At 41.9% G+C, this 14,469-nt stretch overlaps 1 protein-coding gene across 1 annotated transcript in view; it reads right to left on the bottom strand.

Annotated features, from left to right (window-relative positions):
- Positions 1–14,469, bottom strand: part of Itfg1 (integrin alpha FG-GAP repeat containing 1) — a 120,542-nt gene that overhangs the window by 89,944 nt on the left and 16,129 nt on the right. The window contains exon 6 of the mRNA NM_133557.2: positions 7,965–8,059. Coding sequence (NP_598241.2) covers positions 7,965–8,059 — 95 coding nt within the window. The remainder of the gene's footprint in view (positions 1–7,964; positions 8,060–14,469) is intronic.

The raw sequence follows: 14,469 nt of genomic DNA, 5'->3' as shown, positions 1-14,469 counted from the left end.
AGTTTCTACCAAAGAGCTAGGTAGAACTCTTGTTGCAGGTCCACGACAGGGAGGAAGAGACCTTCAGAGAGACTGCAGAGTCAAAGAACTGCTACCAAGATACAAATAAACCAACGGAGGAAAATACATTCAGTGAAAATGAGGTAAAGGATAAATGAAGAAATACCTTAGTTGAAGTTTAAGCAGGTGTGACGGCTCATGCTATAAGCCCATCACCTAAAACACTGAGGCAGGAGGACAGGTATGAGTGTAGGGGCAGTTTAAGCTAGTATGAAATACTGCTTCAACAAACAAAAAAATTTAAAGAGCCCCAAACTAGAAAATATCATCCTGAGTGAGGTAACTCGTGCATGGTATGTACTCACTAATAAGTGGATATTAGTCCTTCCTCCCCCCAAAGTACATTATACCCAGGGTACAGTCTACAGAACTCAAAAAGGTTGATGGGCCAAAGGGCACTAGTGAGGATGCTTTAGTGCCACTTGGGAGGGAAAGGAAAGCCATCACAGGATGGGGGAGGGAGGGAGCGAGTGAGTGTCCTGGGTTGCAGGGGGAATAGGGAGGTGAGGAGAAAAACATGATCAGGTATTGGGTAGGGGAAAAGGACTGAAGCCCTGAAGGCCAGCAGAGAAAATGGAGGCAGGTAACCTCAGGAGGTGAGAGGTGGGGAACCCTCCAGAGTGTACCAGGGACCTGGGATGTGAGACTCTCAGGTAGGTGCTAGGGACCTTGGATGAGGCCCTACAGTGGGCAGAGGGAACGAGTGGAGCCCACCTCCAGCGGAGGGATGGGGCATTGAGTAAGGGATGGAACTGCCATCCCACAGTTGAAAATTCTGACCCACAATTGTTCCTGTCGGAGGGAACTGCAGGGACAGAAATGGAGAGGAGACTGAGGAAAAGGAGGTCCAGTAACAGGTCCAAGGTGGGATCTGACTCAGGGTAAAGTCCCAAGGCCTGATATTATTACTGAGGCTATGGAGTGCTCACTAAAAAGGGACCTATCATGACTGCCCTCAAAAGACCCAACAAGCAGCTGACAGAGTCAGATGCAGATATGTGCACCCAACCAATGGACAGAAGCTGCTGACCCCTGTGGTTGAATTAGGGAAAAGCTGGAAGAAGCTGAGGAGGAGGGCAACCCTGTAGGAGGACCAGCAGTCTCAACTAACCTGGACACCTGAGATCTCTCAGACGCTGGCTCACCAGCCAGACAGCATACACCAGCTGAGAAGAGGCCCCCAACACATGTACAGCAGAGGATTGCTGGGTCTGGGTTCAGTCAGAGTAGATGTACCTAACCCTCAAGAGACTGGAGGCCCCAGGAAGTGGGGAGGGCTGGTGGAGCGGGGGGGGGGGGCATGAGGCATCCTCATGGAGGTGGCGGGAAGGAGGTATGGGATGTGGAACAGTCAGTCATAGGGTGGACTGGGATGGGGATAAAATCTGAAGTGTAAAAAAAAATATAAAAAATTCCCTACTTAAAAAATATGTACACACACACACACACACACAAGAGTCACAAACAGCAATATTTTATTTTCTTTCTTAGCTTAATGAGGAACAGGACAGATGACTCAGTGATTTAAAGGTCACCCTACTCCTGTAGAAAACCCAAGTTCAGTTCCCTGCACCCACATGGCAGCTCAAAACTTGAACTCAAGTGCCCTCATCTGGCCTCTATAAGCACTGTACACACATGGTAAACACATACATGCAGAAACAACACTCATGTATACAAAATAAAAAACAAGGGTGCTGGAGAAATGGGTCAGTGGTTAGGAGTGCTTGCTGCTCTTCCAAAGGACCTATGTTCAACTTCCAGTGCCCACATGGGGTGGGTCACACCCACTGTATGTTCAAAGTCAGGGGATCACCACTTTCTTCTGTCTTCCACAGGGGCCAAACACATAAATAAAACATAAGAACAGAATAATAAAAAAGAACACTTAAAGTGCTAGGTTATAGCTCAAAGGCACAGTTCTTGCCTTGCATGTATGAGGCCCTGAGTCTATGCCAACATTAAAACAAAAGAAAACAAAACAACAACTAAAGGAAGGAGGCCAAGTGTGTAGCCCAAACTGGAAATATCAGTCCTCAGATACCTGAGGCAGGAGAACCATTGATTCAAGGGTACCTTGACATATACAGCAAGACCTTGTCCCAAACAAGGTCTTATACTCTTGAAAAAAAAAAGAAAGAAAAGAAATAATAATGAAGAAGTGAGGCATACTCTCAGAGGAAGTAGTTCCCATGAGAGAAAACTGAGAAATCTACTATTATTTCTGTCTGTTATTGACTACAATACACTCTCCATATCATGAAGCATATTTATAAGGTGCTTTTAAGTATTATATAGGTGGTTCCCTACAGTGAGTAAAGACTGCTTCATGTTATATGATAATTACATTTTTGTCCAACTGGGAACTCATATGAGGGCCCAGTGCTTTACCATTACTCAACAGTAGTCAGGCAGTCTCTTTCAGTAGACGGGTACATACTTATCTAAGTGTGCGAGCTTTTACTAGCAAATAAACAGTAAAAATGGCATGATGTTTTGGTTCTATCTGCCCATATACTTCTGATACATCTGGCAGTGTGCAGGACACTGGGTATATTCTCTCATTTGGTTCCTTATCCTGCAAGGTAAACACTTCAACACCCCTACTTTAAGAGATGAAGTGCTTCACATTTAAGCTAAATAATTTGTCCAAGAATATATTATTAGCCCTCTTCTGACCTGCTTGGTCTCCAGGCATGCATGTGATGACATATATACACTTACATTTAAGGGAAACAATTAAACAGGTAAATATTTAAAGAGAAGTATTGTAAGCGAACATTGAAGTAGAAAGCCAAGATATGCCTATCTCAGTTATGACTGGGCCTGGCATGGGTTTTTAAAGCTTCAAAGCCCATCCCTAGTGACACATTCTCAAATAGTGGAGCTCCCTAGTGACTAAGAATTCAAATATATGAGTCTATGGGGGCCATTCTTTTTCAAACCACGAAAATATTTAAGGGAAAGACTAAAAGGACAGTAATAAATTAAATGCTTTAGTAGACCTTTACTTGCTAGATAACATAGTCATCATAATACTGCCACAATGTTAGTTGTTAAGTCTTTGATAAGCAGTCTACAATCAAAGCAGGCTCCAATCAGATTAGTACAGAGTAAGGGACTAGTGGGCAGAGATGGATTTCCCTAGGAAGGCAGAACTAGAATGGTTATGGATAGATGTGGCCTGGGGAGGAGGCACTAGAACAAGAGGATCAAAGAGGGAGGGGGAGTGGTAAGGAAGGGAATTCAGGAATGGGGAGGGAAGAGGAAGTGAAGGAGAGAATATGGGGAGGGACAGCACTAAGAGCCATTTGAGGGGTTGTATGGAAATCAAACACAGTAGAAGCTTCTTGAAGAAATCTAAATGGAATAACCAAATAATGGGTGAGACAAAGCCTTAACTAGACATCTCTCCTCACTAAATGAATCCCCCAGTTCCAGGAATAGGTTATATCTAATGGAGCTGTTAGCCAAAAGACTCCAGGGGCAACCCTAAAGAATCAAGGTATTTCCAAGTCCATGGATTGCTCTCAACAACGTAATGGAAAGTCCCTATTGTTGTAGACAACCCTATTTAATTCAGTGAACATGGAGAAGGTGACTCGGTGCTTTCCTAGAATTTTCACCTTACTGACTTGTGTTCACGGTACTGGAAGGCACTTTGCACATGACAGAGGAGAAAGGTAAACACCAACCCAGCTACAACCCTTTTGTTCCACAGTGGAGACCGGGCCTGCATGGTCCACTGGTGCAATAGCGGCCCAGTGCAGTGTGGGAGTGACCAGCCAATACCGGTCAGATTTATAAATTTCTAGATTTGATTCATATTTAATATATAGATCTATATATTAGAGTTAAGGCCTCGTCCATGAAAGAGAAGCCATGCCTGACACTGCTTGAGGGGCTAAGAACCTGAGACTAGACAGGCCTATAACCTCAAGGAAATGCAAATACTACTTCCTGTTCTGTTTGGGGAACATAGCAATAACATGACTCCTGAGGGTAATCTGCTATTCCTATGGATCAGTGTCTCACTGAGCCATCATCAGAGAAGCTTTTTCCTGCAGTAAATGGAAAGAGATGCAGACACCCACAAGGGAACAAAGTACAGAGACTGAGATACCTCAGAATCTCATTCAGTCCTGATGGGATGTTGCCATCAAATTCTTCTTCCCTCAGGGCTATTCAGAAGAGGAGGAAAGAGTGTAAGAGCCAGGGGGATGAAGGACACCAAGGAAAAAAGGCCTTCCAAACCCAGAAGGACTGACGTACATGTGAACTCAGAGGCAGTGTGCACAGCCCCTGCATGTGCATGAGCTGTCTGGGTGGGGTGTTTCTCATGGTTTTCTTTGTCTCTTTTTCTCTTGGTAGTTTGTTTGCTTCATCTTATTTTGGTCTATTTGGTTTTATTTTATCTTATTTTACCATTATATTTAGATGCCTGTTAGTGCTCTAATGAGAGAAAGAATGAAAGGATGTGGTTTTGGGTGGGTGGAGGGTCATGGAGGATCTGGGAGGATCTGGGGAATGAGAACTGCAGTCAGAATATAGTGTATGAAAAAATCTATTTTGAATAAAAATATTGTCACAAAAGAATAACATCTTTATATAATTTCTCTTTAAAATGTTTAGTGAAAACTGTCTGTTGGCATTAGGAAAGTGATAACATACTTGTAGTAAGACATTCTCCATTACTTTGTTTTCCTGGTGTCCCATCCTTATCAAAGAGCAGAAACGATAATAATAGACCGAAGTGCAGCTTTTAGTAAACAGGTCTCTTCATCTTCGCTGATAAAAATCACCTTCTATTTTCAACAAAATTGGAGTCATTTCAAAGAGAATGTATTTCACAGTGAATCAGATCGTCACCTCATGGTATCATAAGGTCAGAGAAGCTTAATTTGTAAAAAAAGAATAACAATAATCAAAGATATTCTCACCATTTTTAATATATGCTTAGATAGGTCTAACACAGCCAAACTTTCTAAGCTTTTTATATATTTCTGAGAAATTCTTTCTGAATGCTTAACCAGGCAGAATGATACCATCTATAATCCAGCATAAAGAAAGAAAGGTAGGATCATCTTTGCAACTTGAAGGCCAGGGCACCCTGACACGCTATATCAAAATCCTACACCACACTACACACCAAAGCCATACAAAAACAAAGAAAACCAAAACAAAGAAAAACAAAATACAATGCTTAAACTTCTGCAGATATGCAGCCATTTTACCAAGAGTTCCCTTTGTTATCTGCTAAATCTGCAGGTGAAAGATACACTTCTCAGGGATAGTGAGCAGTTGAATATGTAATGTGTTAGCCTGGCTAGGTACCATCCTGCTACCCAAGTGTGATCACTAAGTCTACAGACACCCATCGAGTCCCCATTTGGTCTACGATGTGCACTAACACTTGAAAAATGACAGAGAACAGGAAACCCAAAGTCTCTGCCCTTATTAACTTTATGTGCTCTATGGACTGACAGAGTAAAGGTAATTAATAGGTGACATTTTAGCAGGTGATGGGACTTTGGGGTTAAGAAGTAAGCGGAACAGGACCTGGGTGGAGGCCCCCAACCCCTGAATACAGCAGGTCTCACTGGAGTTAAAAACAGTATCAATAAAATATTAGGGAGATGAAGAGGATTTGGAAAACTCATTGAGAACTTGTTCCAATGGCAGCAACAACATGTTTTAAAAAGTGTGTGTGTGTGTGTACTTGTGTGTGTGTGTATGTGTGTGTGCATGTGTGGGTGTATGTGTGTGTGCATGTGTGTGTGCATGTGTGTGTATGTGTGTGCATGTGTATGTGTGTGTATGTGTGTGTGTGTTTGTGTGTATGTGTGTGTGTGCGTGTGCGTGCGTGTCTGTGCTGGGGCAGGGTACAGCTCAGGTGACAGTTTGCTTGCCTGGGGCACTACCTTCGGTCTCAAGTCCAGGCAAAGGCATTGGGGGAACGGAGGGCAGGGAAAAGGGAGAGGGACTGCGAACAGTGCCGTCATGAGGTGGGAAAAGATCAAACAGAAGAATTAGAGAGGCAATAGAGGCCTAGGAGATAATTTGTGTGACCTTTTCTAATTCTGTGAGTGATGTAGGGTCCCTGGAAGATTTTGAGAAGAATGCCATGAACTGATTTACACTCTGAAGTGGATCACAGCAGTCTGTGGAAAACGGTCGTAGATGGGAAGGTACCTGTTAATGGGATAAGTGAGAGGAGAAAGATGGAGCCTTGGGCCTGGATGAGTACTGTGGAGGCAGTGAGAAGGGACTAGGTTATGCAGACTTAAAGGCCCTATGAACAGAATTTCCTAACACCATTAGCATTATGTTTATAGACAGAGACAGCTAACGTGATTCAGTGTTCTGCAGAGCTGCTGTTAATGAGATGCGAAGGTTTGAGGCCATCAGGCTTAGGAGGAAAGATAGAATGGAGTTTGAAAGACAGCTACCTCATGGGGCTGAGCAACCACTGGAGCCTTCCCTCCACAGCTGCCCACTGTTGGGTTAGCTGGACTACAGACTGTAAGTCATCACAATAAACTCCTTTAATAGAAAGCCACTTCATAAGTTCTGTGACTCTAGAGAACCCTGACCAATACGCCCACGAAAACAATGGTTTGACAATGGCCGTCATGATTTCTTAGAGCCGTGACAGGATTATAATGATCTGAGCTCAGGAGAGTTGATAACAGTGTTCAATTTTAACATCAGAACAGAGAAAAAGCGCATCCACCTTCTTAATGAGCTAAAACACAGATTATGCTTAGGACTCCAATTTTAACTACTGAAACACAAGAACAGAGTAACATAGAAACACCACGGGAAAGAATAGAGGTATATCTGCAGACTGACAGCATTCCTTCTTTGTCTGTGTGGTATTCTGTTAAGTTCCTGATTTGGTAACGAAAAAAATTTAGGAGTATATAGGGATATTGTACATGATGACACATACTTGATACTAAATCATTATAAAACAGTTTGGTTTTATAATGGAAATACAGAAAAAATATTCTTGGGACTGACGACATAGCTCAACTGGTTGGCAGCACTTGCTCTTTCAGAGGACCAGGGGTCAGGTCCAGATGGGGGCTTAAAATCAACTGAACGTTAGGTTCCTGTGCTCCCTTCTGGCCTCAGTTGGCATGCATGAGGGGATGGCATACATGTAGGCAAAACTCTCATAAATACAGAATAAGGTAAATAACCCTTAAAAATCCGTATCGTATCACTTAGAAACACACATTCAAGTACTCTCGAACGAAATGGTAAGTCTGTAATTCTCTTTAAAGTTTTCTGGGGTGAAAGGACATATGGGTGGTATACACGCAGCATTTACAATTATTGAAAACAGGTGATGGTTAAATTGTGCATATTATAGTATTTTATATTCTAAATATTTCTGCAATAAAACATTTTCAGACCCGAAGAAGCAGCTCAGTGGTAGAGTACTGGCCAGTGAGCATATTACGTTCAATAATAGTATAAAATGCATAGTATGTAAAAATGCAGTATAAATATGGTATTTATAAAAATGCCATTTTTTCAGACTATAGGTTAAATGTTTTTTCAATCATTAATTTTACTAGTAAAAATATTTAAATTTAAAGGAAAAGAAATACTGAGCAACATATATTCAAGCTATCAAAAAATTTCTAAACAATGGAGACTTAATTGCAAGGTGCTTAACATGTAACAAGTTGTAAGCTCTAAGGTCATATTTATCACACTAAATACTTCCTCCTATTCCAGTATGTAACCTTCTGCTACCTACTGTATATCATAACTTTTAAAGGCTTGTTCACAGCATAGAAGAATTAAGAATTAAGAAATGATTCTTAAGAGGATATAAAATTCCATACTTTTTAGGCAGATCAAAGCAAATATTTCATTTCTCTGCAACTCACCTGCTGTAAAATCTTCAGTCAGATCAATAAATGCATGAGAATGTGGGTCCCGCATTTTACTCTTAGTGGTCAAGGCAGGATGCCATGACAAATCTCTAAAATGAAAAAAAACCATAATTTTCTTAGGGTGAATATCATATAGATATTGTCTTAAAGTATAACAATATTGGTTATATAATAATTTAAAAATATTTTTATTGGGATATATTTCACATACTATAAAATCCATATTTTTAGTGTCTATAATGGGTTTTAGTGTGTTCACCGTGAAAAGTCATTGCTTCTCTCAAAATCCTAAACATCTTCTTTTGAAAAATAAATTTCCAAATGTACTAGTCACTCCTCATTTCCTTCCTATGGCAACCACACGTCTGGCACCTCAGTGTTTCCTAACTCAGGTCACACAAATGTCCGCACAGCACTTGGCTCTTTGCACGAGGCCTCTCTCATTACATTTTCAAGTTCATTCAAAATGAACCATGCATGCATCAGAACCACATGCTTAGACTGCGCGTGGCTGCATTTGGGGAGCAGAGATAGGCAGCTCTCTGGATTGAAGGCCAGCCTGGTCTACACAGTGAGTACCAGGCCAATCAGTGCTGCTCAGTTGGAGCCTGTCTAAACCCAAGACAGCAGCGGCAGTCTGCATTCTGCTTTATGGTAGACTCAGCATTCTACTGCATGGTCGAACCTCCTGTCTACTCAGTCACCTCTTGAACACTGGGTTGTTCCTACGGTTGTTATGAATATTCATTTATAAGGTTTTTTTGGGTGGCAAATGTTTCAACTGGAGTGGAACTGCTGGGGACTGTTCACGCTTGGGGAAGGATGGAAATGGTTTCCAGAGCGGCTCTACTATCTCGTAGTCCTACTAGCAGGGATCACTGACAATTTGCCCGCCGTCCCGGAAGCCTTGCTTTGGGCTTTACGCATGGCTGGTGATTTCAAGCATGTTCACGTACACTTCTTTTTTTTTTTCGGAGCTGGCACGTACACTTCTTGACTCATGGCTGGTGATTTCAAGCATGTTCACATACACTTCTTGACCATTTGTAGTTCTTCACTAGGGAAGGAACTTTCCCGATCATCTGCTGAGACTTAAATTGTGCTTTTATTGCTTTATTATTGACTCATATGAGGTATTGGATATTAGACGTCTCCAGTCTCAGGGCTGTCATTCATTTTCCTCATGGTGATCTCAGAAACCCAGTTTTTAGTGTTGATGCAGCCCACTCCATCTATTTTTCTTTTTAGTACATATTCTTTTGGATCTATGTAAGGTCATAAAGATTTACCTGCTTTCGTCCAAAAGATTTATGGTTTTAGCTTATAGTGGCCTAGCAAACAATGTTTTTTCTACAAAAGTGGTTTAAAGAGTGATGATTACTTGGAACACAAGAGAGAATGGATTTGGAGTGTGTTTCACAATATACGCATAATATTAAGTCAAAATATACCCAAAGCTAAAACTATAATATTCCTAGAAGTAAATACAAGGTAAATACTAATGTCTTTGGGTATGGTAATTAAAAAATGCTTTTGTTTCTCTTTTTTCTGAGACAGAGTCTCAATATGTATCCAAGGCCGGCACAGAAACCACAGAGACCGACCTGTCTTTGCCTCCTCAGTTGAAGGATTAAAAATATGTGGCATCATGCCCTAGGCAAGGAATTCATAAATCTTGTCTCCCTGTGCCCATATTACCACACGACAAAGCAAATGAATGGGGCTGGAGCGTGGCTCACGGTTTGAGAACAGTTGCTCTTGCAGAGGGCTGGGGTGTGATTCCCAGCACTCACCTGGCAGCTCAAACCATCTATAACTATAGGGGATTCAATGACCTCTCTGGCCTCTAGCACTAGGCATGCATGAGGTACACTCATATACACTCAAAATCAGTTAATAAATCTTATTAAAAAGCTAGATACACTATTAGACACTAACCAACTTTGTGTATCAAAGATGGTGAAAGACTGTGCTGGCAAGTTTTTATGTCAACTTGACACAGGCTAGAATTATACCAGAAGAAAAGAACCACAACTAAAAACGCCCATCACATCGCTGTGGGGCACTTTCTTGATTTATGATGGATGTGGAGGAGCCCGGTTCTCAGTGGCTGGTACCACCCCTGGGCTGGTAGTCCTGGGTGCTATGAGAGAACACAGAACAAATCATGTAGGGTCAAGCTAGTAAGCATGTTCTTTCGTGGTTTCTGCTTCAGTTTCTGCCCTGACTTTCTGGAATGATGACTTACAAGAAACCCATTCCTGCCCGAGAGGCTTTTGGTCATGCTGGTTTTTGTTTTTGTTTTGTTTTGGTTTTTTTTTTTTTTTTAATTCAGAACAATATGAAAGTAACTAAGACTACTAAAAGTAACTAACAGTAACTAAGATTATTACTAGGAGTTGGGGTATTACTGTGTGACATGTTTTGGGAAAGTTTATAGAAGGACTCTGGGCCCTTGAGCCAGAAAAACCACTGAGTGTAAGGAAGTGGAGCGAGGGAAGCACAGGTGACAGGGCCGGCCTGTGCCCTCCCGAGGGACGCTTCAGAGGCCCTCCACTGCTCTGTCATGTGATACTCTGAATTAAGAACTGCTAACACAAAACATTTGCTTTTCTGGGGTAAATGACAGTGGCCAGTTGGGGTGAAAAATCAGTTGTAACTTAAGAAGACACTAGCACCACTGAGGCAGAATCTTCTGGGAAGTGTTGCTGCATGGTTAGCACAAAGAAAGTATGATTCATAAGGGCCAACATTAAACCTGGTGCTGACAGCCAAGCTTGGCAATATGCAAGTCCTCAGGTGGCACTGCTTTTGAAGGAATGAAGGGGTCAAGCAGCGCCTAGAGGTTTGCACTGAGAGAGACTAGGAGGGGCCTTGGTGAAGAGACAGCCTTAGCTGACCCAGAAGGCCTAGGATTGAAGAGATTATGGGAAGCAGGTGAGGATTATATGGTAGACCCATAGTCTCAGAACAAAGTCTGAGAAGAAACCAGGAGAGGCTGCTGGTGAAGGTGCACCCTAGCTACATTGAAGACCTCAGCATTTTAGAGACGCCAGCGCCACAGCACGACTAGCAAGCACAGCGGCAGCCGTGGAGCAGAGCTAGCCTGAGCCTTTGACATGAACTATGGCACTGTAGCCATGCTGTGGGAGCCTAGAACAAGTACTGTGAGCCGCAGAAGTCTGACACGGAGCTTTCCATAGTCATGTAAGGCTCTGATGTGAATGTAACTGTGCTCGGCTCTTCTACTGCTGAGTGCAATAGTATTTAAGCTTTGATTTTACAAGAGCACACAGACTTGGGATGTTGTAAAGAGACTGAACTTTTAAAGTACTTGTTTTGTAAAGACTGGGAGTTTGGAAGTTATTTCTGTGTTTTAGATTATAATGTTGCTATTAATATGAGATCTCGGCATAGACAATAAAGGAAAGGTTGAATAGTGATGTGTTTGTACGTCAAGTTGACAACGAGTCAATTTGTCCTGGCTGGTGTTCATGTTAATCTGACACAAGCTACTGCCTACAAGTATTGGGTGTGTGTAGAGGCACAAGGTTAACAGTGGAAGTGGTCTTCTATAACTTTCCACTTACATATTGAGGCATTGTCTATAAATGAACCAGAATTAACTTGTCCAGTCTGGCTAGCCAGGAAATTCTTTCTTTCTTTTTTTTTTTTTCCGGAGCTGAGAACCGAACCCAGGGCCTTGCACTTACTAGGCAAGCACTCTACCACTGAGCTAAATCCCCAACCCCGGAAATTCTTTTTCTATCTCCTACTTTCTGGGGTTATTATAGGTGGCTACTACGCCCTCTTGGTTTTTGTGTGAGATCTAGAGATCTACTATCCTCAGGCTCACATGAAATCTGACCATCTACCTACCCTACAATCTATTTTTAAATTGGGCAAAGGACTAGAAACTTTTCCAAAGACTTCCAAGTGCTGGGCATGGGGATAAATACCTCTAATTTGAGCACTCAGGAGACTTAGGCTGTAGGGTAATGAACTTGAGGTCAGCCTGTGAAACATTATGACGCCCTGGTCAGCCTAGGCCTTGCTTCAAAATCCCAAGAAAAACTCCCCACCAAGAGCCCAAGCCCACCAACAAAAACACAGAAACCGAGCCAAAGGGCTGGAGCCAGGGATCAGTGATTACAAAGGGCACTGCTCCTGCAGAGGACCCTAGTCTGGTTCTCTGCACCCACATCAGTAAACTCACAACTGCTCATAATTCCAGCTCCTAGAAACCCTATGCCCTTTGCCTCTGTGAACACTGGCAATCACAGGCATAACACAAACACATGCATTTAATTTAAAATAATAAAAACAATAAGTCTTAAACAAAACATTAGCTACTCCTGATAGCGCACAGCATCATTGGCCACTAGGAAAATGCAAATTAGAGACACCATGAGTAAAAAGACACATTGTACCGGAATGGTGACAGTACACTGCTTTGGGTGTCAGTTCAGGAAAGTTCTTTTTACAATGGGTGGCAGTGAGTGCGCACAGAGACTTGGCTGCTCAAGGTGAAAAGATAATGCTGTTCACACAAGACAGAGCTTGCCTACAGCCAGTCATATATGGGAGAGGGACTCCCCTTGAGGTCCAACGCCGTCCTGCTGATGGTATTCTAGGAGAGGGGGGGTTGCTGTTTTCAGATCTGTATCAACTGGTGAGTCCACTAGGCACCAAGGTTTTATCTGTGGCTGTTTCTGATACTTTTGGAAAGCAAAGGAACTCATTCTTAGGAGGGTGACGTGGTAAAACAGTATTTGTCAAAACTTTCCCTCCCTAAAGCAAGAAACAGTCTCCTCTTTATAATCTTTCACATTCCACAGCTCCTAACCTGTCCTAAGCTCACTGTGGTAATAAATAACAAAACCACCCAAATCCAAAACCTATCTGCACAAGATTCTGCACAAAGTCTAGCTTTCTGCCTTCTTTTGAAGCATAAGGAACCAGGCAGCCAGTAGCTTTTGTCAGATGGGGTTGCTGCTGTTTGGGCTGCCAGAGAGAGCCCAAATCCTAACAAACCAACCACTTCCTCCCCTTCTTTCTGCATCCTTCTTGATGTCTAAATGGAAAACTCTTAAAAAGCACCAATCTACTCTTGCTTTCTTAATACTTCAAATCAACATTCAATTTCTCATAGCGCTTTACAGTTTTTTACTTGAGTATGTCCTGCTGCTTTTATGCCAGCATCATTTAAAAGGCAGTAGTTAACTCTTAGCATGTAATTTATATGCAATGGCCACTTACAATTTTGACAGCTGATGAAGGAGTCAGGGACGAGATGCTGTTTATTTTGGTAGTGCATTTTAGGATGGTTCAATCATAATTAAATTACTTAAATCTATAGGGACAGTAAAATTTACTTCTCTCATCTTTGAAATTGCTATCACAGAAATTGCTTTCAGAAATAAGAATCGGGTTGCATATTTTGCAGGCAAGCGAACAGATATAAACCATAATCTCATGTAAGTATTCAGCTGTTCCTGAAGGTTAATGTCACATACTGCTGATTAAAGGGGAAGGCAGGGTAGAGAGGAACATGAAATGGATAGTTCAAGCTGGTATTAGGTTTACTCACTAACACTTCTTGACCTTTGCAGATTTCAATTAACTTCCCCCACAGAAAACATAATCATGTCAAAGTGTTCTAATTTGTGGGCATCATCACCTTTTATCTCAAAGAATAGCATTTATCAAAGGATAGATTTATATGTAATTAGTGCCAAGGTAGCTTTTGGTTGCCTATGGTAACAGCTATTGGAAATGACTCTAACTCCCCACTTATCAAGGATCACCTCATCACCCAATGGCAACTATTTAAGAAATTCAGGGCAAAGCAGAGAGTAAGAAGTAGTGTTTGGTATAAAAACAATTATCCAGATATTTTTCCAGATATCAGATATTTCCCTGTCTGTCTGTCTGTCTGTCTGTCTGTCTGTCTGTCTGTCTGTCTGTCTTCCTTTCTTTTTTGAAGCACAATGTAACGATTTACCTAACAAGTATAATAGAAGACACAGTGGTTTTGCTTTCAGAATACAACAATCAAATGAGAATAACAATAATAGCATTCTTTTCATTTCTTTAAACATAAAACTTTAATAAAAGAAATATACTGTTGTTTAAAATTTGAAAAATTAATTTCTTAATAATGTTTACATACAGCAAATAAAACCCCTTTCATGTCTTGCCAGTGCTGTGGTCTGTCGCAATGGGAAAAGGTGACAGAGAACATAATCCTGCAGGAGTAATCAGAATGCTCCTTTTCATGTTCAAACCCTTCTTATAGTATCTGTTTTTGAGACAGTATCTTCCTGTGATCTTCTTACCTTTGCTTCCAGGCCCCGAGTTACAGGTATGAGCCACCTGGCCTGGCAATGGACAGTTTTTAGAGTTGCCTGCCACACTGCAGGCTCCTTCCTGCTGTTTTGAGACAGCCTCACTTTGAGGGCCAGGCTGGCTGGGGACTCACTCTGAGGCCCACTTCTTT

This window comes from Rattus norvegicus, chromosome 19 (genome assembly GCF_036323735.1).
Source record: "Rattus norvegicus strain BN/NHsdMcwi chromosome 19, GRCr8, whole genome shotgun sequence".
Classification (NCBI taxonomy): Eukaryota; Metazoa; Chordata; class Mammalia; order Rodentia; family Muridae; genus Rattus; species Rattus norvegicus.
This window is presented reverse-complemented; position numbering and strand designations above follow the sequence as displayed.